General features: G+C 45.4%; 1 protein-coding gene across 4 annotated transcripts in view; it reads left to right on the top strand.

Annotated features, from left to right (window-relative positions):
- LOC121553706 (E3 ubiquitin-protein ligase MARCHF8-like) overlaps nt 1-24,609 on the top strand; it is a 161,557-nt gene that overhangs the window by 120,263 nt on the left and 16,685 nt on the right. For all 4 annotated transcript variants that reach the window (XM_041867027.2, XM_041867028.2, XM_041867026.2 and 1 more), the window contains 2 exons: nt 4,008-4,058; nt 20,536-20,615. In XM_041867027.2, coding sequence (XP_041722961.1) covers nt 4,008-4,058; nt 20,536-20,615 — 131 coding nt within the window. The remainder of the gene's footprint in view (nt 1-4,007; nt 4,059-20,535; nt 20,616-24,609) is intronic.

Raw genomic sequence — 24,609 nt, 5'->3', positions numbered from 1 at the left:
ATGCGAGCCTCAACTGGAAGCCAGTGGAGTGTGCGGAGGAGCGGGGTGACATGAGAGAACTTGGGAAGGTTGAACACCAGACGGGCTGCAGCGTTCTGGATAAGTTGTAGAATAGCTGATGTCACGTCGGTCTGTTGTTGTTTTCAATCTGTGCGTGGTGATGTTGTAATGGGTTGGTTGTAGGCTAAATGCAGAAAAATAAGATGCGTCAGAAATAGAAATACACTGAATAGAACTGATACAGTGGGGGAAAAAAGTATTTAGTCAGCCACCAATTGTGCAAGTTCTCCCACTTAAACATTTTCATCATAGGTACACGTCAACTATGACAGACAAATTGAGATTTTTTTTTCCAGAAAATCACATTGTAGGATTTTTAATGAATTTATTTGCAAATTATGGTGGAAAATAAGTATTTGGTCACCTACAAACAAGCAAGATTTCTGGCTCTCACAGACCTGTAACTTCTTCTTTAAGAGGCTCCTCTGTCCTCCACTCGTTACCTGTATTAATGGCACCTGTTTGAACTTGTTATCAGTATAAAAGACGGTGAGCAAAAATCCCAGAACCACACGGGGGGACCTAGTGAATGACCTGCAGAGAGCTGGGATCAAAGTAACAAAGCCTACCATCAGTAACACACTACGCCGCCAGGGACTCAAATCCTGCAGTGCCAGACGTGTCCCCCTGCTTAAGCCAGTACATGTCCAGGCCCGTCTGAAGTTTGCTAGAGTGCATTTGGATGATCCAGAAGAGGATTGGGAGAATGTCATATGGTCAGATGAAACCAAAATAGAACTTTTGGTAAAAACTCAACTCGTCGTGTTTGGAGGACAAAGAATGCTGAGTTGCATCCAAAGAACACCATACCTACTGTGAAGCATGGGGGTGGAAACATCATGCTTTGGGGCTGTTTTTCTGCAAAGGGACCAGGACGACTGATCCGTGTAAAGGAAAGAATGAATGGGGCCATATATCGTGAGATTTTGAGTGAAAACCTCCTTCCATCAGCAAGGGCATCGAAGATGAAACGTGGCTGGGTCTTTCAGCATGACAATGATCCCAAACACACCACCCGGGCAACGAAGGAGTGGCTTCGTAAGAAGCATTTCAAGGTCCTGGAGTGGCCTAGCCAGTCTCCAGATCTCAACCCCATAGAAAATCTTTGAAGAGAGTTGAAAGTCCGTGTTGCCCAGCGACAGCCCCAAAACATCACTGCTCTAGAGGAGATCTGCATGGAGGAATGGGCCAAAACACCAGCAACAGTGTGTGAAAACCTTGTGAAGACTTACAGAAAACGTTTGACCTGTGTCATTGCCAACAAAGGGTATATAACAAAGTATTGAGAAACTTTTGTTATTGACCAAATACTTATTTTCCACCATAATTTGCAAATAAATTCATAAAAAATCCTACAATGTGATTTTCTGGAGAAAAAAATTATCATTTTGTCTGTCATAGTTGACGTGTTGCTATGATGAAAATTACAGGCCTCTCTCATCTTTTTAAGTGGGAGAACTTGCACAATTGGTGGCTGACTAAATACTTTTTTTCCCCACTGTATCCCCATTATATTTATATAGTTTTAAGGTTACCGTCTGGTACAGGGAAAGAAGAAGATGATATAGTTGATACAGCTCTACTTTAGACTACTTTTGAAAAATAGAAACGTCTGACAAACTCTGTTTGGAGGTGAACTTAGGAAGATTAGAATTCCGCAAGATAACTCTGTTCTGAAAAGATGGAACATTGTAAAAGTCCTCATACAGAGGGAAGCGCCAGCCCAGACAGAGGCTCTGAGGCCCTGAACAGAGACCTAAAGTGACCTAAAGCCCCTGAGCCGTGAACCACCAAGATAAAATGTCTCCTCTTCTCTGCCATATCCTCCTGATCCTACCTTTACCCCCCTCACACTGGCCTGGATCATCACAGCCAGGGGTTGTTACCAGGGGAGAACAACTTCCCCCTCACATTGAAACCATGAAGTTCAAGGCTGACTGGGGTACTACAGGCTGTGGTTTTCAGGAAGCAGGATTCTCAACCATTATAGTGAATGGTAAAATTGTAAAATTCGTTTCAATAATGTTTTGGGGGGATGACAATCATGGTACCAATAATTGCTTCTAATACACCAGATGTATGTCATTGAACAGATTATTTAAAACATCTCACACAGAAGAAGTTATAAGGATAATGTAGTTGCTACAGCAGCCTGCAGAACCCCGGTTGGCCTTCAACTTGAGATACTCAATGAGAGGGGGCAGAAATGAGCTAGCCTGCAACATCACTTCCTGGAGTAGCTCGAACTGCGCATGTTATGTCTTGAGAATCCGCTCCATGAGACGCCATCTTGGCAAGCTAAAACTCACTTCCTGAGCTTCAAATGCCCCATTGAGTCTTCACATAAGAATGAATGGTGTGACGTCAATGGTTGTTACCCAGTCAACGGATGGAGGAAGGGAGGGAGAGAGAGAGAGCGAGAGCGATGTCTGAGACTTGAGAGAGAGGGAAAGAGAGACAGAAGGAGAGAGGGAGAGAGGAAGAGAGGGAGAGTGGAAGAGAGTGAGAGGGGGAGAGAGAGGGAGAGGGAGAGAGGGAAAGGCAGAGAGGGAAAGGCAGAGAAGGACGAAGAGAGAGAGAAACAGAGACAGGGAAAAGTCAATTAATTCCTTGCCAGGACTAAATGCTTCTCTCTTTTCTCTCTAATCTGAGTGTGGAGAGACTTCAGCACTTTGCTCTGACTTCCTGTCATTTATCCATCCATCTCTCCTTCTCTCCTCTTCCTATTCTAATCAACCCTGTCCTATTCAATTGGAGGCTGTGTGTTAGTGGCCTTATTTCCCTCCGTTCTCATGGCAACCTTGTCCTTGAGTTCATCATCCTTATTCCGTCATAGAGAGGAAAAGTGGACGAGAATCATTTAAGTTCCCCCTATTCTCTCTCTCTTTCCATCTTTCCTCTCTACCCCTCCCCTCCCTCTCCCTCTCTATCCCTCCCTCTATCTCTCTCCCCTGAACTCATCTCTCTTCTCTCTCTTACTCTCTCTCTCTGTCTCTCTCTCTCTCTGTCTCTCTCTCTCTCTCTCTCTCTCTCGCTCTCTTACTCTCCCTATGTCCTTGTATCCCTCCCCTTAAGTATGACACCGTATGTTTAAACTCTTCATAAAGAACACATTTCACCAACCATTATGGCCAAACATAGATAAACACACAGGTTCTCAGGTGTGTGTGTATGTGCTGTGTGGATTCATCAGGGTCTGTTTATCAGGTGTGTGTGTGTGTATGGGTTCATCAGGGTCTGTTTATCGTGTGAGTGAGTGTGTAATCACTTCACTGTATTAAGACCATAAAGAGATCACATATCTTCTCAGAAATTGGGTGGGTGAGTTTTTATTTTTTAGGGTTGGTGTGTTGTTGCTTGTTTATATGTCTTTAGGCGGAAGTTCTGCCAATCACAGACAGACATGAATAGAGCGAGAGAGATAGATGATAGAGGGACTTAACACACAGACCTCTATCACTAGCATCACCATGGCAACCAGAAGTTGAGATACCCCAGGAAGTGATAGAGTAATTACGAATTTTAAAAAAGAGAGATAAAACTCATATCCATTTGTGTGTGTGTGCGTGTCTGTTTTTCTTGAGCATGAAAACAACTCAATTTTATCAACTAGAGTTGTTATCATCTTCTGAAAATCTTCTGACTATTCCACTGAACTTGTTTGCGAAAGCATCAGTATGGTAATGTTTAGACAGAGAGAGAGCGAGAGAGAGCAAGAGTGTGTGTGTGTGTGTGTGTGTGTGTGTGCGCCCGTTAGTGTGTTTATGTGTGCATAACCAAACAGCTGGTAAATGTGCAGTGTGGATAGCAGTGCTGTAAATATGTAATAATCATTACCAGCCATATTCTATCATGTGTAATCACTGTCAAATTGATAACAGATAGATATTCTCCTTGTTGTCTCTTATGTCAAAATGACTAAATGTGTATTTCTGCCCCTCTTTCAGAATGAGAAGCCCCTGGGTCATTCTGCCAGCAGGTCCAGCTATATCTCCAAGGTATGGACAGAGATGGAACATACAGTATGAATGGATATCACAGACGTACGTGTGTGTGTGTGTGTGTGTGTGTGTGTGTGTGTGTGTGTGTGTGTGTGTGTGTGTGACGAGAGAGAGAGAAAGAACAGCGAGGAGAGAAGCAGAGTGTGTGAGAGAGGCAGGGGGGCCGGCAAACAAAGTGAGAGAGCGGTGGGAGGAGGGGAGTGGAGGAGGGGAGGAGTGGAGTGGAGGAGGGGAATGGAGGAGGGGAGGAGTGGAGTGGAGGAGGGGAGTGGAGGAGGGGAGGAGGAGATGGAACATACAGTATGATATGACACCTCTGTGTGTGTGTGTGTGTGTGAGAGAGTGAGAGAGTGAGATGAGAGAGTGAGAGAGTGAGAGAGTGAGAGAGTGAGAGAGTGAGAGAGTGAGAGAGTGAGAGAGTGAGAGAGTGCGAGAGTGAGTGAGTGAGTGAGTGAGTGAGTGAGTGAGTGAGTGAGTGAGTGAGTGAGTGAGTGAGATCAGCCTTAACATCAGCCCCACAGGTAACTTCCACAAAGCTGTGAATGATTTGAGAGACAAGGCAAGAAGGGCCTTGACAAGTTTGTCCAATTGTCCAAATTGGACAAACACCAAATTGAGACTCTGCATGAAGAATTCTGCAAAAATATCCTCAGTGTACAACGTAAAACACCAAATAATGCATGCAGAGCAGAATTAGGCCGATACCCGCTAATTATCAAAATCCAGAGAAGAGCCGTTAAATTCTACAACCACCTAAAAGGAAGCGATTCCTTAACCTTCCATAACAAAGCCATCACCTACAGAGAGATGAACCTGGAGAAGAGTCCCCTAAGTAAGCTGGTCCTGGGGCTCTGTTCACAAACACAAACATACCCCACAGAGCCCCAGGACAACAACAACAGCACAATTAGACCCAACCAAATCATGAGAAAACAAAAAGAGAATTACTTGACACATTGGAAAGAATTAACAAAAAAACAGAGCAAACTAGAATGCTATTTGGACCTAAACAGAGAGTACACAGTGGCAGAATACCTGACCACTGTGACTGACCCAAACTTAAGGAAAGCTTTGACTATGTACAGACTCAGTGAGCATAGCCTTGCTAAATGACTTAAATGTCAAATGTAAATGTATTTAGAAAGGCTGCCGTAGGCAGACCTGGCTCTCAAGAGAAGACAGGCTATGTGCACACTGCCCACAAAAGGAGGTGGAAACTGAGCTGCACTTCCTAACCTCCTGCCAAATGTATGACCATATTAGAGACACATATTTCCCTCAGATTACGCAGACCCACAAATAATAATATAATATAATATGCCATTTAGCAGACGCTTTTATCCAAAGCGACTTACAGTCATGCGTGCATACATTGTTTTGTGTATGGGTAGTCCCGGGGATCGAACCCACTACCTTGGCGTTACAGGCGCCGTGCTCTACCAGCTGAGCTACAGAAAAACAAACCCAATTTTGATAAACACTATTGAGTGAAATACCACAGTGTGCCATCACAGCAGCAAGATGTGTGATCTGTTGCCACAAGAAAAGGGCAACCAGTGAAGAACAAACACCCATTGTAAATACAACCCATATTTATATTTATTTATTTTCCCTTTTGTACTTGAACTATTTGCACATAATATTTTTCAAGTGTCTTTATTATTTTGGAACTTTTGTGAGTGTAATGTTTACGATCAATTTTGATTGTTTATTTCACTTTTGTTTACTATCTACTTCACTTGCTTTGGCAATGTTAACATATGTTTCCCATGCCAATGAAGCCCTTAAATTGAATTGAGAGAGAGTGAGAGAGAGAATAGAGTAGAGACATCCTGTAGAGAAAGAGAGCCTACAGCCTGGCCTTCCAGGGGGCCCTAACCTGCCAGTCACTGCCATAGTCAGAGGTACAGCTCTCTGATCAGTTCTTATTGAGAGAGACTGTCTCACCTCCTCCGTCCCAACTGACACTCAGGGGTGCAACTCAGTAGTCTTTTTCTTCTTGTCTCTTCTTTATTCCATCTGATCTAAAAAACACAGTTTCATCTCATATGGAAGTGCTGCAACACTGACTGTTCCTCAACCCTCATATTGGAACAGTACTAGTCCCAAGACCTCACTCTCTCTCCACCCTCTCTCTCTCTCTCTCTCTCCACTCTCTCTCCACTCTCTCTCTCTCTCTCTCCACCCTCTCTCTCCTCTCTCTCCACTCTCGCTCTCTCTCTCTCTCTCCACTCTCTCTCTCCTATCTCTCTCTCTCTTCTCTCTCTCTCTCCTTCTCTCTCTCTCTCTCTCTCTCTCTCTCCACCCTCTCTCTCTCTCTCTCTCTCTTCACTCTCTCTCTCTCTCTCTCTCTACCCTCTCTCTCTCTCCACCCTCTCTCTATCTCCACTCTCTCTCTCTCTCCTATCTCGCTCTCTCTCTCTCTCTCTCTCTCTCTCTCTCTCTCTCTCTCTCTCTCCACCCTCTCTCTCTCTCCTCTCTCTTCACTCTCTCTCTCTCACTCTCTCTCTCCACTCTCTCTCTCTCTCCTCTCTCGCTCTCTCTCCTCTCTCCTCTCTCTCTCTCTCTCCACCCTCTCTCTCTCTCTCTCTCTCTCCTCTCTCGCTCTCTCTCCTCTCTCGCTCTCTCTCTTCTCTGTCTCTCTCTCCACTCTCTCTCTCTCTCTCACTCTCTCTCTCTCCTCTCTCTCTCTCTCTCTCTCTCTCTCTCTCTCTCTCTCTCTCTCTCTCACTCTCTCTCTTCTCTCTCTCTCTCTCTCGCCCTCTCTCTCTCTCTCCACTCTCGCCCTCTCTCTCTCTCTCTCCACTCTCGCCCTCTCTCTCTCTCTCTCTCTCTCTCTCTCTCTCTCTCTCTCTCTCTCTCTCTCTCTCTCTCTCTCTCTCCACTCTCGCTCTCTCTCCACTCTCTCTCTCTCCACTATCCCTCTCCCCCTCCCTCCTCTCTGCCGGGACAGATTGGTTGTGTTTTCCTGTGAGCCTCTTAGTGGGATAAAACCTTACATGTGCTAAAAGTCAGGGTCACCTCGTCGCCATGGCAATGCTCCGGCTGCCATGTTTGAGCCGGGCGGTATGAGTCGGCAGGATGTCATTCCACCCAGTAACAAGAAAGCAGAACCAGCCGGTCATATGAGTCTGTCGAGGGTTGAAGTGATTCAACACTACCATGTTTCAATGCTCAGCATGAGTCGGCAGGATATCATTTCATTCTGGTAACAATCCTTTTTTGTTAGGTTTCAACTGAGGCTTATGGATCAATATTAAAGGAAAACTCTGTATTTTTTAAGTTATATATCTTGAAAGCATGATTGCTGACATGCAAAACATTTTGGGACTATATCAACAATGGGTTAATGGAACAAATACCTAAATATACACTATATATACAAAAGTATGTGGACACCCCTTCAAATTAGTGGGTGTATAAAATCGAGCACACAGCCATGCAATTTCCATAGACAAACATTGGCAGTAGAATGGCCTTACTGAAGAGCTCAGTGACATTCAACGTGGCACCATCATAGGATGCCACATTTCCAACAAGTCAGTTGGTCAAATTTCTGCCCTGCTAGAGCTGCCCTGGTCAACTGTAAGTGATGTTATTGTGAAGTGGAAATGTCTAGGAGCAACAATGGCTCAGCCGCGAAGTGGTAGGCCACACAAGCTCATAGAACGGGACCGGCGACTGCTGAAGCGCGTAGCTCGTAAAAATCATCCTCTATTGTAAAACTCACTACCGAGTTCCAAACTGCCTCTGGAAGCAACATCAGCACACGAACTGTTCGTCGGGACCTTCATGAAATGAGTTTCCATGGCCGGGCAGCTGCACACAAGCCTAAGATCACCATGCGCAATGCCAAGCGTCGGCTGGAGTGGTGTAAAGCTCGCCGCCATTGGACTCTGGAGCAGTGGAAATTCGTTCTCTGGTGTGATGAATCACGCTTCACCATCTGGCAATCCGACGGACAAATCTGGGTTTGGCAGATGCCAGGACAACGCTACCTGTCCGACTGCATTGTACCCTCTGTAACGTTTGGTGGAGGAGGAATAATGGTCTGGAGCTGTTTTTCATGGTTCTGGCTAGGGAAATCTTAACGCTACAGCAAACAATTACATACTAGATGATTCTGTGCTTCCGACTTTGTGGCAACAGTTTGGGGAAGGCCCTTTCCTGTTTCAGCATGACAATGCCCCTGTGCACAAAGTGAGGTCCATACAGAAATGGTTTGTTGAGATTGGTGTGGAAGAACTTGACTGGCCTGCACAGAGCCCTGACCTCAACCCCATCTAACACCTTTGGGATGAATTGGAACGCCGACTGTGAGCCAGGCCTAATCGCCCAACATCAGTGCCCGACCTCACTAATGCTCTTGTGGCTGAATGGAAGAATGTCCCTGCAGCAATGTTCCAGCATCTAGTGGAAAGCCTCCCAGAAGAGTGGAGGCTGTTATAGCAGCAAAGGGGGGACCAACTCCATATTAATGCCCATGATTTTGGAATGAGATGCTTGATGAGCAGGTGTCCAAATACTTTTGGTCATGAAGTGTGGTTTTTGGATGGAATTTTCCTTTAATAATAGCTTTATAAAGTGAGTTACCTCCATACAATGCAAGTCACTTCGAGACCCAGTGAAAATTAGTAATGATAAATGATCTGATCCAATCCACAATGAATCTACATGAATAGAGAGAAGAAAATGTTGGATGTCTTCCCTTTTCTTGTTGCTTAAAGTCCAGACAGACAGACAAGTTTAGTCACAGAATGGTGTGTCTGACAGAGCACTCAGGCGTGTTTATGAGCATGTCACACGTGTGGCAGGCAGCTCTTAGTGTGTCTGTGTGTGTTAGGGTTGAATGGCGGGAACTCGGTTACTGAGATTTACGGCCAGAAACCACTCCCTTTTCCCAGGATAAATAACTGCGAGAAAGCGGTAAATTATAATAAATTATTTCTATGAACAGCATGGCGTGAAATGGAACTGTTAAGTTATATGCGATGTCTAAATCTGGCTTCTCTACAGCCTCTGTATGATGAACCAACGCTCAGGGTGGGGACAGACAGCCCATCTCAGTATGGAGCGGAGTTCACAATGCATGTAGACCTATCATCTCACTTTGTTTTGCCATAACATTCCACGTCAATTCACAATGCAGCTGTGCTGCTGCCAGCAACGGTTTGGGTCTCATGGTGAGTCCCTTTCAGATGGTTAAGCATTGCACCTGTACTACCATTACTGTACCTCAATTCCACCTCGCAAAGTTTGTATTTCACCACATTCTCATTTAACATCTTAAAGTATTGCCATACAGGACTTCGCTGCTGTCGCTTGTCTTTCTCTGCCATTTTTCCAACTGTTAACGACGATGACGTAGTGGTGGAGAGTCGACTCCAAAATAATTGATTCCTCGACTCCTTGCACGTCGACTCCCGATGTCCCATTTGTGAGTGTCAAGATTAGATTCCGATAGGAAATGACTCATAAGATTCAGTATATTTGGAACGGAGGAGACTGATTAGTTGCCATACTTCCGAGAACACAAACACTTGCATCTTTCATAGCGAGCTAGCGGGGGACTGAGAGAGAGGGGAGGGGCACAGTATAGGCAGGTTGACCACCAGACAGTCAGTCAGAACCACTAGGCCTATCTATCGGCAATCAAAAGCTGTATCTCGCAATGCAATGCTGTATCTTGCTATTTCTTGGCTTACAATGTCTCGCAACTTCAGTAAAGCAGGTCCTATCATCATTGAATAGGCTAGAATATTCTACACGCAACAGTCTGAAGACTGAACACACACTGGCATCATTAGCAAAGAGAAAGAGCAGGCGAGCCAGCGTGAGAGAGAGACAGAGGAGGGGCCAGGCAGAAATAACTGTTTGTGCGCATATGTCTTGGTGATCTGTATCTCGCAATGTCTTGTCTTGCATGCCTCGCAAATTCACCAAAGTAGCCTAAAGTTAGCGTTTTCCTCTCAGGTTTTTAGTTAAATGACACAACTTTCCCAGGGACTTTATAGCCTATTGTCTAGTTAGGCTATAACACAGAAAATAATATGTTTTGTGATAACTGCACTGTGATTTACATTTTGTGGAAAGCAAACATAGTTTTTCGGTTAGGGATTTTTCTTAAAGGAGAACTGCACTTCCTGATTTGGCCTCGTTTTTCATCAATGCTCATTAAGAAATGCTAGCGGCCATGACTGAAGGCAAACGACAGTTGTCTTCGGGGTGTGGTTTCATGTGGGTGTTTTTTTTTTGGGCGGGGGGTGTCTTTGCCATTTAATCATAACAAACAAGGACTAATTTAGTTCTATGTAGACAGGAAGAAGCAAATATAAAGTAAAGCCGGCACTGACCTTGTGTTTAGCCAAGCTGACTACAGCTAATTTAGTTAGCATAGCTTGGGGGATAGCTTTCTGCAGTTGGCTAGCCTGTCTAATGTTAGCTAGCTGATATTTCTCTGTCAAATTACAGTTTTGCCAAGATAGCAAGAAACAGTGACTGGAATGTGTTTCATGAGACATTTGTGGTACAACACCTTGCTACTCGCTAGCATTATCAAATAATATAGATGACCTGGTTAGAGAAGAGTTCTCAGTACACGTGTTATTCATTTAGTTCCAGCATCACTAGAGCAGCTACCATCCTGCTACTGAGATAAACCTATTACTGTGGTGAGAGCTGAGACGATGTGCTGCATCAACTCAATGCCAGACAAATTCCTGAATCAAATTAAATGTATTTTATAAAGCCCTTTTTACATTAGCAGTTGTCACAAAGTGCTTTATAGATACCCAGCCTAAATATGGGACTAGTTGAGCTGCTCCAGTTGTGTGTTATTGGGCCCTGGGAGGCCTCCCATACTGATTTGGGAGTACAGTATTAAAGTATTACGTCCCTGACAAAAACACACACACACACAGCTCTGACCTGCAGCTCTCTGGGCTGCCCTTCATTAGTCACGCTAACTAACATCTGCTGTGTTACATGGAGCTCCGTTTAGGAGACACTCCTGCAGTTTGGGAGACACTCCTGCAGTTTGGGAGACACTGCTGCAGTTTGGGAGACACTGCTGCAGTTTGGGAGACACTGCTGCATTTTGGGAGAGACTCTTGCATTTTGGGAGACACTGCTTCAGTTTGGGAGACACTGCTGCAGTTTGGGAGACACTGCTGCAGTTTGGGAGACACTGCTGCAGTTTGGGAGACACTGCTGCATTTTGGGAGACACTGCTGCATTTTGGGAGACACTGCTGCACTTTGGGAGACACTCCTGCAGTTTGGGAGACACTGCTGCAGTTTGGGAGACACTGCTGCAGTTTGGGAGACACTGCTGCAGTTTGGGAGACACTGCTGCATTTTGGGAGACACTGCTTCAGTTTGGGAGACACTGCTGCATTTTGGGAGACACTGCTGCATTTTGGGAGACACTCTTGCAGTTTGGGAGACACTGCTGCAGTTTGGGAGACACTGCTGCAGTTTGGGAGACACTGCTGCAGTTTGGGAGACACTGCTGCAGTTTGGGAGACACTGCTTCAGTTTGGGAGACACTGCTTCAGTTTGGGAGACACTCCTGCAGTTTGGGAGACACTCCTGCAGTTTGGGAGACACTGCTTCAGTTTGGGAGACACTGCTTTAGTTTGGGAGACACTGCTTTAGTTTGGGAGACACTGCTTTAGTTTGGGAGACACTGCTGCAGTTTGGGAGACACTGCTGCAGTTTGGGAGACACTGCTTTAGTTTGGGAGACACTGCTGTAGTTTGGGAGACACTGCTTTAGTTTGGGAGACACTGCTTTAGTTTGGGAGACACTGCTTTAGTTTGGGAGACACTGCTGCAGTTTGGGAGACACTGCTGCAGTTTGGGAGACACTGCTTTAGTTTGGGAGACACTGCTGTAGTTTGGGAGACACTGCTGCAGTTTGGGAGACACTGCTGTAGTTTGGGAGACACTCCTGCAGTTTGGGAGACACTGCTTTAGTTTGGGAGACACTGCTGCAGTTTGGGAGACACTGCTGTAGTTTGGGAGAGACTGCTGCATTTTGGGAGACACTCTTGCATTTTGGGAGACACTGCTTCAGTTTGGGAGACACTGCTGCAGTTTGGGAGACACTGCTGCAGTTTGGAAGACACTGCTGCAGTTTGGGAGACACTGCTGCAGTTTGGGAGACACTGCTGCATTTTGGGAGACACTCTTGCATTTTGGGAGACACTGCTTCAGTTTGGGAGACACTGCTTCAGTTTGGGAGACACTGCTTCAGTTTGGGAGACACTGCTTCAGTTTGGGAGACACTGCTGCAGTTTGGGAGACACTGCTGTAGTTTGGGAGACACTGCTGCATTTTGGGAGACACTGCTTCAGTTTGGGAGACACTGCTTCAGTTTGGGAGACACTCCTGCAGTTTGGGAGACACTCCTGCAGTTTGGGAGACACTGCTTCAGTTTGGGAGACACTGCTTCAGTTTGGGAGACACTGCTTCAGCTTGGGAGACACTGCTTTAGTTTGGGAGACACTGCTTTAGTTTGGGAGACACTCCTGCAGTTTGGGAGACACTGCTTTAGTTTGGGAGACACTGCTGTAGTTTTGGGTAATTTCTTATGGTTTGTTATAGTTTGCCGTAGTTGCTGTTGTTTGCGGGAGTTTGCTGCTGTTTAGGCCTGCATCACTGTCTCTCGTTTTCTCAACAATGCTGACAGCTCGTTCACACTCTCACTGTTTGGTTTGGAGTGCACTGCACTCCAGCAGTATATAGGGCACGGTTCCCCAACTGGCTGTGATCTTATTTGGCCCCCCAAGTTTTCTGAGCAAAAATATATACAAAAAAGATATAATTGTTTTAATTGTTGGACATAAAAGACTGTAAAAATAAGTGATTTTAATTTTGGAAATCTGTTCCAAAGGATTCCCACGCATAATAGAGATATATATGTGAGCGTATATAAATGTAAGCAAGGTTTGAAATTGTTTAGGTCAAATAATATATCTTAGTGCAGTCAATTTGCAGTATACCAATTATTTGTAATTATGTTCCGGCCCCCTGACCATTCACGAAAAAATCGTCCCGTGGCTGAATCTAGTTGATGGTCCCTGATATAAGGTGTCTGCCTAGAGTGGGTGGAAACGCGTGTTGGTGATGAAATTTAACTTCCTTATATTATAAAATACATTTTACCAAGACAAATATGACTATTCATGTCCTGAATCATTCAGTGGGGTCTTTCTCTAACATATCATAAAAATTGTATCCAAAAAGTTGGATTTCGTATCCTAATGCATCCGATAATAAGCACCGAGCTCTGTTGACATAAAGGTGCATGTTTCTCGTAACAACCTTTGAGAATGTAACATTTTGTGGTGGTCATCGTCAAAGTTGTTTCTGCGGGTCACAAAAAGCAACATTTGCTGAATTAAATGTAAAAGGCTTTGAAATTAAAAAGCTTGGTATATGCTCAGTGCTCCATTGACATTTCACAGAGATATGCTTGTTTTTGTGAGAAATCTACTCAAATATGAAAATACTACATGTCATGTCTCAAAATCGATATACTGTATATACCTCTATTATTGTTTTATGTCCTGCGGATTCAAGAAGAAAGATGATGAGTTCAACGGGAAAGTGAGCCTGTCAAGTAGCCAGTGGCCTCAATTCTTGCACAGCATCCAGACTAGCTGACGAGATGGAATTTTCAAGATTTATGACCACTTTTTTCCTCTGGCCTCCATTGATTTAGTCACCCTAATTCTGACCATCCTACAAGGGTATAAACTCTAATAGGTTTTGAACAGATTATGATAGAGACATGAGGTTTGGACCGTTGGTTTTCTTAGATGAATGTCTAAGGCACTGTGCCACTAGAGATCCTGGTTCGAATCCAGGCTCTGCTGTAGCCGGCCGCAACCGGGAGACCAATGGGGCGGCGCACAATTGGCCCAGCGTTGTCCAGGGTAGGGGAGGGAATGGCCGGCAGGGAGGTAGCTCAGTTGGTAGAGCATGGCGTTTGCAACGCCAGAGTTGTGGGTTCGATTCCCACGGGGGGCCAGTATGAAAATAAAAAAGAATAATGTATGCACTAACTGTAAGTCGCTCTGGATAAGAGCGTCTGCTAAATGACGTAAATGTAAATGTAAATGTAGACACTTATAACATATTATTTTACCCATTGGTCAAAAGACACCCTACGGTATACTATTTATTTTGTGCTGCCATACAACTGCATAAACCACTTGTTTTAATTATAATGAATGACTTTCTATTGACCTTTCATGTTCCTATGTGGCTGAATGAGCCTCTTGTCTTGTACATTCCATTTTTTTTCAATTCCTTCACCTTTGTTAGACCGTGAGGAAGCGACCATAAACTATTTGCTTTGTACTGCTATACAATTGCCACAGTCCTACCAATATACAGTGAGGGAAAAAAGTATTTGATCCCCTGCTGATTTTGTACATTTGCCCACTGACAAAGAAATGATCAGTCTATAATTTTTATGGTAGGTTTATTTGAACAGTGAGAGACAGAATAACAACAACAAAATCCAGAAAAACGCATGTCAAAAATGTTATAAATTGATTTGCATTTTAATTAGGGAAATAAGGATTTGACCCCCTCTCAATCAGAAAGATTTCTGGCTCCCAGGTGTCTTTTATACAGGTAACGATCTGAGATTAGGAGCACACTCTTAAAGGGAGTGCTCCTAATCTCAGCTTGTTACCTGTATAAAAGACACCTGTCCACAGAAGCAATCAGTCAATCGGATTCCAAACTCTCCACCATGGCCAAGACCAAAGAGCTCTCCAAGGATGTCAGGGACAAGAATGTAGACCTACACAAGGCTGGAATGGGCTACAAGACCATCGCCAAGCAGCTTGGTGAGAAGGTGACAACAGTTGGTGCGATTATTCGCAAATGGAAGAAACACAAAAGACCTGTCAATCTCCCTCGGCCTGGGCTCCATGCAAGATCTCACCTCGTGGAGTTGCAATGATCATGAGAATGGTGAGGAATCAGCCCAGAACTACACGGGAGGATCTTTTCAATGATCTCAAGGCAGCTGGGACCATAGTCACCAAGAAAACAATTGGTAACACACTACGCCGTGAAGGACTGAAATCCTGCAGCGCCCGCAAGGTCCCCATGTTCAAGAAAGCACATAAACATGCCCGTCTGAAGTTTGCCAATGAACATCTGAATGATTCAGAGGAGAACTGGGTGAAAGTGTTGTGGTCAGATGAGACCAAAATGGAGGTCTTTGGCATCAACTCAACTCGCCGTGTTTGGAGGAGGAGGAATGCTGCCTAGAACTGTGCAAGAACACCATCCCCACCGTCAAACATGGAGGTGGAAACATTATGCTTTGGGGGTGTTTTTCTGCTAAGGGGACAGGACAACTTCACAGCATTAAAGGGATGATGGACGGGGCCATGTACCATCAAATATTGGGTGAAAACCTCCTTCCCTCAGCCAGGGCATTGAAAATGGGTCATGGATGGGTATTCCAGCATGACAATGACCCAAAACACACGGCCAAGGCAACAAAGGAGTGGCTCAAGAAGTAGTACATTAAGGTCCTGGAGTGGCCTAGCTAGTCTCCAGACCCTAATCCCATAGAAAATCTATGGAGGGAGCTGAAGGTTCGAGTTGCCAAACGTCAGCCTCGAAACCTTAATGACTTGGAGAAGATCTGCAAAGAGGAGTGGGACAAAATTCCTCCTGAGATGTGTGCAAAGCTGGTGGCCAACTACAAGAAACGTCTGACCTCTGTGATTGCCAACAAGGGTTTTGCCACCAAGTACTAAGTCATGTTTTGCAGAGGGGTCAAATACTTATTTCCCTCATTAAAATGCAAATCAATTTATAACATTTTTGACATGCGTTTTTCTGGATTTTTTTGTTGTTATTCTGTCTCTCTGTTCAAATAAACCTACCATTAAAATTATAGACTGATCATTTCTTTGTCAGTGGGCGAACGTACAAAATCAGCAGGGGATCAAATATTTTTTCCCTCACTGTAACTCACATGTAGGCCATCTGCGTCTTAGCTAGTAGATTTTCCTTGCTCTTATTGGCAGTAGGATGAATTTTTTTGATTGAAATCTGCTCTCAGTAGCACACGCTGCCATCTTCTAGTTGTTATTGTGGTAAGTGTCATGGTAACTAGGTTGGATTGAGTCTGCCTCTTCTTGGTCGCGCCAAGCCTGAGTTATTTGTTTTGGTCTTAGGCCTCAGTAAGACTCGTACCATTGAGATTACCTCATTTAGTTCATTGAGGAGAAATACCTGAAACGTAAAGAACAAGGATATGTTGGCTGTGCAAACAGAGAAGAGCAGAGGGTTAGATAGAGATGTGTTTGAGGTATGAGGATAATGCCAGGACTGGTAAATGGTGTGTTTGTTCGGATACACATTAACAGACTCTGTTAGAACTTGCCACGAATGTGGGTTCAATTCCCGCAGGGATCACATACACATTCTGAAAAATGTATGCATTCATTGTACTTTAAGTCGCTTTGGATAGAAGCTTCTAACTTTGTCTATGTGGACAAGTTAAAGTTTTTCTGTTTATTTCATCACCCACTTCATACAGAAAGTCTGATGATACTGGATACCACATACAATAAAAAGTACATTGCATAAATGTTAGTACAGTTTATAGCCCCTGATCATCAATGCCTGTTCCATTCTGATCTGAGCTTGTGGTCGGACAGATTGACAGATGGGCAGAAAATGATTGGATTTACCTTTAATAGAAACAAATCTTGTTGTCTCTGGATCTTCATTCTATTTCTGTCTCTGTGGACATCATGTTCATATTAAATACTCTGGGAGTTCCTTCTAGCTTTATTCTTCTTAGTCTCTACAATTCTCCATCCAGACAGAGAGAGGGGTATAGAGAAGTGATGGAGAGATGGGTGAGATGAGGGGAGAGGGGGATCAGTGAGAGAGAGAGAGGGAGAGGAGCAATACATATGTTTAGTATCCGTAAATCATTCTGGGATTGTCAAGCATTTATAGAAACCCCATTTGACTCTATGTCTGATTAGTTATACAGCTAACAAATGAACATCCTCATTACTCCCGTCTGTCTCTTGCTGGTGTTTAAAGACTGTAAATGTTCTCCTTCCACGGTTAAATATAGTCTTGTCTGTTTGATTGTAAAGACAGCGCCTCTGTTTTGATCCTCTCACACTCCTGGAACGTGCTACTCTTTTCCTTCCTGTATGTGTTTATATAGTGTGTGAAAAAGGGAGAGGGACAGGGAGAGGGACAGGGAGAGGGACAGGGAGAGGGACAGGGAGACGGAGAGGGAGACGGAGAGGGAGACGGAGAGGGAGACGGAGACGGAGAGGGAGACGGAGAGGGAGACGGAGAGGGAGACGGAGACCAACAGGGACACCAACAGACACAGACACAGCGAGAGACAGGGTGAAGGACAGAGATGGACATTGAGTTCTTTATTGATCTCATCAGCCCCTGAGCTATGAATTGCCCCTAAGTTACAGATTGAATCAATAGGTAATTAGTGGGTGGTGCATAGTAGAGGCTAAAACACAGTGACTGTGGTCCGGTAGGCTTCTGATAGCAGAGCTTCTATTCTCTACTGGGACACTGGATATTACATCACACCTCTACTACCACTGAGTATGAGAAAGGAGTTCTGATCCCATTTGTTACTACCACACCAGTGCTGCTAATGTGTGTCTTAATGAGGAATAGAGAGCTTATTCACGCCATGAACATGATCTTTAAAATCCAGGCTAGCGGGCAGGACTGAAGTACTCCATTGAGTCTATGGAAATAGTTTTAACACTTTCCTCATGTTCAACCTTTAAGTTAACAGACAATTTAATAACCTGAACCAACTGAAAATATGACTATCTGTAGAAGTAGTTTAGTATTCAAATTGGTTCTCTGAGTGTTTTTTCTAACATTTTAGGTAGAATTTATTTTTTTTGGTAGGTTATTCATTGTCAAGCTTTAAAACCCGAAGCCAGACTGCAACATTTTAGTAGACTAGCTAGAACTGTGGCATGTGTCTGTACACTTTCCCTCTGCCTCGAGCTGTAAATGGGACACACTAAAGCAGAGCAATTGACATTCAATTCACCGATGCGAGCGCATCAGGCTGTAATTTCATAAAGTAGCTGTAATTTCATAAAGTAGCTGACTCAACTGTTGACTCATTTATAGTTATGTGTCCTATTGTCCTTTAATAGTCATTTATACACGCTTGTGAATACTTTATCTTATAACTTTTTGACAACTAAGATTACATTTTCTGTAGGCTACAGCAATGACCTGTTGGAACCAAAACTTGACATTTAGCCTACAACACTATAAACTATCGGTCAGTGCCATTAGTGATGATATGATACAGTGGGCTGGCTGGCTGGCTGGCTGGCTGGCTGGCTGGCTGGCTGGCTGGCTGGCTGTGTGTGTGTGTGTGTGTGTGTGTGTGTGTGTGTGTGTGTGTGTCTGGGAGGAGGGGTATGTGTGCAATGCACTGCGGTTTAGGGTGCAGCACGTTGGCGGTGCTTGCTGTGACTTGAGTGCACGGGCAGGATAGAAATGTGCATTCTGTGGAACTGAACGCTTAAAAAGCATCTGCTAAATGGCATATATTATACTGAACAAAAATATAAACGCAACATGCAACAATTTCAAAGATTTTACAGAGTTACAGTTCATAAGGAAATCAGTCTATTCAAATAAATAAATTAGGCCCTAATCCATGGATTTCACATGACTGGTCCGGGATGCAGCCATGGGTGGTCGTGGGGAGCCAGGCCCACCCACTGGGGAGCCAGGCCCAGCCAATCAGAATGAGTTTTTACCCATAAAAGGGCTTTATTACAGACAGAAATACCCCACCCATCCTCAGACGATCCTGCAACGGGAAGAAGCGGATGTGCAGGTCCTGGGGCTGGTGTGGTTACACGTGGTCTGCGGTTGTGAGACCAGTTGGATGTACTGCCAAATTCTCTAAAATGATGTTGGAGGCAGCTTATGGTAGAGAAATGGACATTAAATTCTCTGTCAACAGCTCTGGTGGACATTCCTGCAGTCAGCATGCCAATTGCACGCTCCCTCAAAACTTGTGTTATGTGACAAAACTGCACATTTTAGAGTGCCCTTTTATTGTCCCCAGCACAAGGTGCACCTGTGTAATGATCATATTGTTTAATCAGCTTCTTGATATGCCACACCTGTCAGTCAGGTGAATGGATTATCTTGACAAAGGATAAATGCCCACTAACAGGGATTTAAACAAATGTGTGCACACAATTTGAGAGAAATAAGCTTTTTGTGCATATGGAACATTTCTGGGATAACTTTTTTTCAGCTCATGAAACATGGGACCAACACTTTAAATGTTGCTTTTATATTTTTGTTCAGTGTATATATTATTTGCAAGTTATCCAATGTTGGAGATATTTCCGTAGTCTCAGAAAATATCATTGCTAGCTAACTAACGGCTTGCTATCTGAGGAAGATGTATACAGCTAATCAGAGGCCACCTCTCTCTCTACTAGTGCTGAGCGATTAGTGCTTTTCTTGTTCAGTTCGATTATTTAAAAAATAAATAACGGTTTTTCGATTTCGGTTTCAAAAATGTTTTTATACATTAAATGCATTAGGAAATAATGACAATAAAATGATTAGAGCTTTTAAATGGAAATTCCAATGCCAAAAATAGTGAACATTCAATTGCCAAAATATTGTCTCTGTCAGGTCCACATTGGGTAGACATCAATAGAAAAAAATTAAATTACTGTGAAATAATAAAATATTTTAGTTACGTATATTACTTAATTTTTATTTGATGACTTTATTATTTATCATTCCTTGAAGTCATCATCCATGCTTGCTCAGGCAGTAGCAGCCAAACAGCCAGACAACGTTATCTCTGTACTTCCCATACCATACTGTCTTTAGTCATCCTATTTAGCTTGGCATACTTTCACAAACTGTCTCTATCCCTTTCTCTCATCGTTGTGTTGTGTACATTCCTCTCTCATGCAGTCTGTGTGTATCTAACCTAACGTAGCAGGCGTAAAAGTGCAGCTATCCATCTCTGCCTGAGACGATAAAACTGGCGCAATGGATTATGGTCATTGTAGTTAATTAACATGTTTCTGGGCTGAACTATGTTGAATATTTGCTTAATGAAAATTACAGCTACCTTCAGCCCAGTGTCTCACATAGTTCTTGATTTGATTTATCTCATGAATGATTAGATTTCTCTATAGAGAAACGGCGCGTTGGGCTCACAAAAAAACCAAACTAAATGGAATTCAAGTAATTGAACCGACATTGGTCAATTAGTTGTTTAATACCCCCCCCCCCCACACACACTAAAAAATGCCGGTAAATCACTCAGCACTACTCTTTACTGTATGTGCAGCCCAGTGTTACTGTTTTTCTGGTGATGCTAATGAGCCTAATCAGAGTTATATTTGTGTTTCTCGCTCTCTCCCTCAGGCGGGGAGCCCCACCTCCGTCAACACCCCCTGCAGTTTCTCACGGACGTCGGTCACCCCCTCCAACCAGGACATCTGCAGGTACTGTACACACACCTTTAAACAATAACCTTTGAACTCTAACCCCTGACCTTTAACGCTCCAACCATGACATCTGCTGCTTTACATCCTTCAATTGCATTGGGCTGCTGAGGGCAATGCTTGGCAGACCCATGGTTAGTTGATTATGTGAAAAACGGGTCACAGATGGTGTTGCCTGATGCCGAATGGAATAGATAGGAGCTAGAGTTGTCAGTGAGGAGTACTACACTGTACTGAAGAATAATACTTTATTGTCCATTGTCACAGAGAATCTGAAATGTGTGTTCTGCTTTACACCAACCACCCTGTGAAAGGTCAGGGAGTTTCCCTGTTTTAATTCTCCATCCTGTTTTCTTGGTTTTCTTTGAATGCATGCTGGCTTTTTGTTTCATTTCATTTATCTTTTTTCTACCCCTCTCTCCTCCCTCCTGCTTGTCTCTCTTCTTCTCTCTCCTGTACCGGTTTTCCGCTATCGTCCGCCTGTCCATCCCTCCATCCCTCCACTCCTCCAACTTCCATCTCTCACCCCTCCATCCCTCCACTCCTCCAACTTCCATCTCTCACCCCTCCATCCCTCCACTCCTCCAACTTCCATCTCTCACCCCTCCATCTCTCCACTCCTCCAACTTCCATCTCTCAACCCTCCATCCCTCCACTCCTCCAACTTCCATCCCTCATCCCTCCACTCCCTCACACACAGCCTTACCGCCACATCTCCAGATCAGGGCTCCCAGAAGCCTTTGCAGACCGCTGTGGTTCTATTGAACTCAAACGGCAAAACCTCCCAGAGGTCAGGAGGAGGCATCTCGATGACAACCCTCTGCCTGGACGCACCCCCAGCCTTCAAGCCCCCAAAACCCCGGGGCGGGGTCTGCTTCGGGACGGAATGGTTTTCATTGCTCCGCCCCTCCACCGTCAACGGAACACTGAAGTTTTCTCGCTCTCTGAACGATGTGGGCCAGCGCATGGACAGCCTCTGTAGTGGACTGCATTTTATAGACCGGACCTGTTCTGAAGGAGAGCTGGATGTAAAACCCGAACCACCCATCACGGACCGGAAGTCCAAGGCACTCAATGGCAAAGCAGCCACACTCCCACATCAGGCCTCAAACCTTCCTTCCTTCCCCACGCACACACACACCCACACACACCCTCACTTCGTCCCCTCGTTCACCAACAACTACAAATACCTCAACCCCGAACACTGCCTCCAACCTCCCTCTACCGGCGTCCCTCCTCCTCCTCCTCCTCCTCCTCCTCCCAGCTCCAACCTCCTCCTCCTCTTCCTCCATTTCTCTCGCTCCTCTACCTCGGCCAGTCTGCAGTGTTCTGAGCTGGGGAGCTACGCTTCTCACCTCCACATCGCCAAATCCTCCAGCGCCCTGATGGGGGCCAGCGAGCCTCCCCTGGGGGGAGCAGAGGACCTCCTGGGGGATGACGAGGTGTTCGAGGTCCCCCAGGGAAGGACCGGGGCTTGGACAGGGGCTGGAGTCCCAGGAAGAGGTGCTGGCAGCGGGGTAGCAGCTCTCCTCGGAGAAGCCCCCATCTGCTACATGGACGAAGACAGCGATCTGGACCGGTTTTCGTTTCGGGACCAGTGTTCGTCACCCACCCACTCAGAGAAAACAGGGCCGCTCACGCCAGGCCCACTCTCTCCCTATTCATTGTCCGGAGACTGCTGCAGGTGGGTGATTCCTGGATTGTCACCCCGTGCTGTTATGTGGTAGAGTCCCATAGAATGCCATGGCTGGATCCTGCCCACCTCTCCTGTGACGTGACATAGGAGAGTCCTGCCCACCTCTCCTGTGACGTGACATAGGAGAGTCCTGCCCACCTCTCCTGTGACGTGACATAGGAGAGTCCTTCCCAACCCATCCTGTGAAGTGGTAGAGCCTGAACACCCCTGTGACGTGACATGGCAGTAGAGTCCTTTGGTCCACCCCCTCGCAACCTTGTGGTGGTAGATTCCTGTGGTCCACCCCCTTTCAACTTTGTGGTGGTAGATTCCTGTGGTCCACCCCCTTTCAACCTTGTGGTGGTAGATTCCTGTGGTCCACCCCCCTTCAACCTTGTGGTGGTAGATTCCTGTGGTCCACCCCCTTTCAACTTTGTGGTGGTAGATTCCTGTTGTCCACCCCCTTTCAACCTTGTGGTGGTAGATTCCTGTGATCCACCCCCCTTCAACCTTGTGGTGGTAGATTCCTGTGGTCCACCCCTTTCAACCTTGTGGTGGTAGATTCCTGTGGTCCACCCCCTTCAACCTTGTGGTGGTAGATTCCTGTGGTCCACCCCCCTTCAACCTTGTGGTGGTAGATTCCTGTGGTCCACCCCCTTCAACCTTGTGGTGGTAGATTCCTGTGGTCCACCCCCTTCAACCTTGTGGTGGTAGATTCCTGTGGTCCACCCCCCTTCAACCTCACTAGCTTAATGTCCTCACGTGTGACGATCAGTCACACTGTGGTCTACTCTCCAACCACGCACACCTGCACCCAAGCATGCCACACACATGCACGCCCTCCCTGCCCCAGATCAGATAAGGTAGTTGTCCTGGGAGAGAGGGACACATGAGCTCTCTGGGAGTGGGTGAAGGCTAAGGATCAACAGGCAGATTATTGGCTTCAAATAGCCTCATAAGGTCTGACTCACACACACACACACACACTTTGTGTCAAGCCAAGGTCGCGTGGCTCATGACCTGACCCGTGTCGGGAGGCGAGTGTAGGTGTGTGAGTGTGAGGCTACTTGCAAAATAGGATTTCAATTATTAACTCTGGCAATCCACAGGGACAGCAGACATAGTGGGGGTGAGTGAGTGAGTGAGTGAGTGAGTGAGTGAGTGAGTGAGTGAGTGAGTGAGTGAGTGAGTGAGTGAGTGAGATGAGTTCAGGGGAGAGGTAGGGATAGAGACGCATCAAGTGCTTTGGCCAGAGGATGACGGTGTTGTGACTTGTTACTCCCTATAGAGACCAGACCAAGACAAGTATAGAAGCTTAAGGAGCTTTAATTGCACCCTGTTCCCTTTATATGGGCCAATGCGCCCTGGCCAAAAGTAGTGCACTATGAAGGGTAATAGGGTGTCATTTGGGATGCACACATGGACTGAGATCACCACTGATCCTTCCTGTTCGCTCTGCTCTACTCTGTCCTGGCTGCTAGCCTAATGAGACAGTCTTTCTGACACTCCCTGGTTCAGGTGCTCTCCCCGGTTCAGGTCCAATCTGAACTAGAGGAAATGATCAGAAATCGAGCCAGCAAAAAATTTGTTGAAGTTTTAAAGTGCCAATGGAAACAAGATATTATAGATCAATGCAGACTTTTACGGGCATACCACTCAGAGCAGAGAAAACGGGGACGGGGTTTCAATTAAAATATTTTATACAATTTAACACGGAGAGGAGAGGAGAGGAGAGGAGAGGAGAGGAGTGAAAGTGTTTTAATTGCTTATTGTATGGTGACTGTGTGATCAGGGTGAATGAGGGAGGAAGAGGAGGAACAGAGGAGAGCTTTAGATGTGACTAAAACATGCACGCTCCAGTTTCCACTCAAAAGTTGGCATTTATAAAAACTTAAATTGACGTGAGAATGTGCTTATCCTCCCGCAAACATTAGATCATGCGTACAAACAGTTTCTAGGGGTTGAAGTGTTGCATTGCAAGAAGGCAAAAGTAGGCTAGTAGTAGCCTTGTGCAAATGGTGAATATATACTGAGTGCACAAAACATTAGGAACACCTTCCTAACATCCCACTCTCTCCTCTTCTCCTCCCCAGCCATAACCTCTCTCTCTCTCCCTCCATCCCACTCTCCCCTCTTCTCCTCCCCAGCCATAACCTCTCTCTCTCTCCCTCCATCCCACTCTCTCCTCTTCTCCTCCCCAGCCATAACCTCTCTCTCTCTCCCTCCATCCCACTCTCTCCTCTTCTCCTCCCCAGCCATAACCTCTCTCTCTCTCCCTCCATCCCACTCTCTCCTCTTCTCCTCCCCAGCCATAACCTC

This window comes from Coregonus clupeaformis, chromosome 37 (assembly GCF_020615455.1).
Source record: "Coregonus clupeaformis isolate EN_2021a chromosome 37, ASM2061545v1, whole genome shotgun sequence".
Classification (NCBI taxonomy): domain Eukaryota; kingdom Metazoa; phylum Chordata; class Actinopteri; order Salmoniformes; family Salmonidae; genus Coregonus; species Coregonus clupeaformis.
This window is presented reverse-complemented; position numbering and strand designations above follow the sequence as displayed.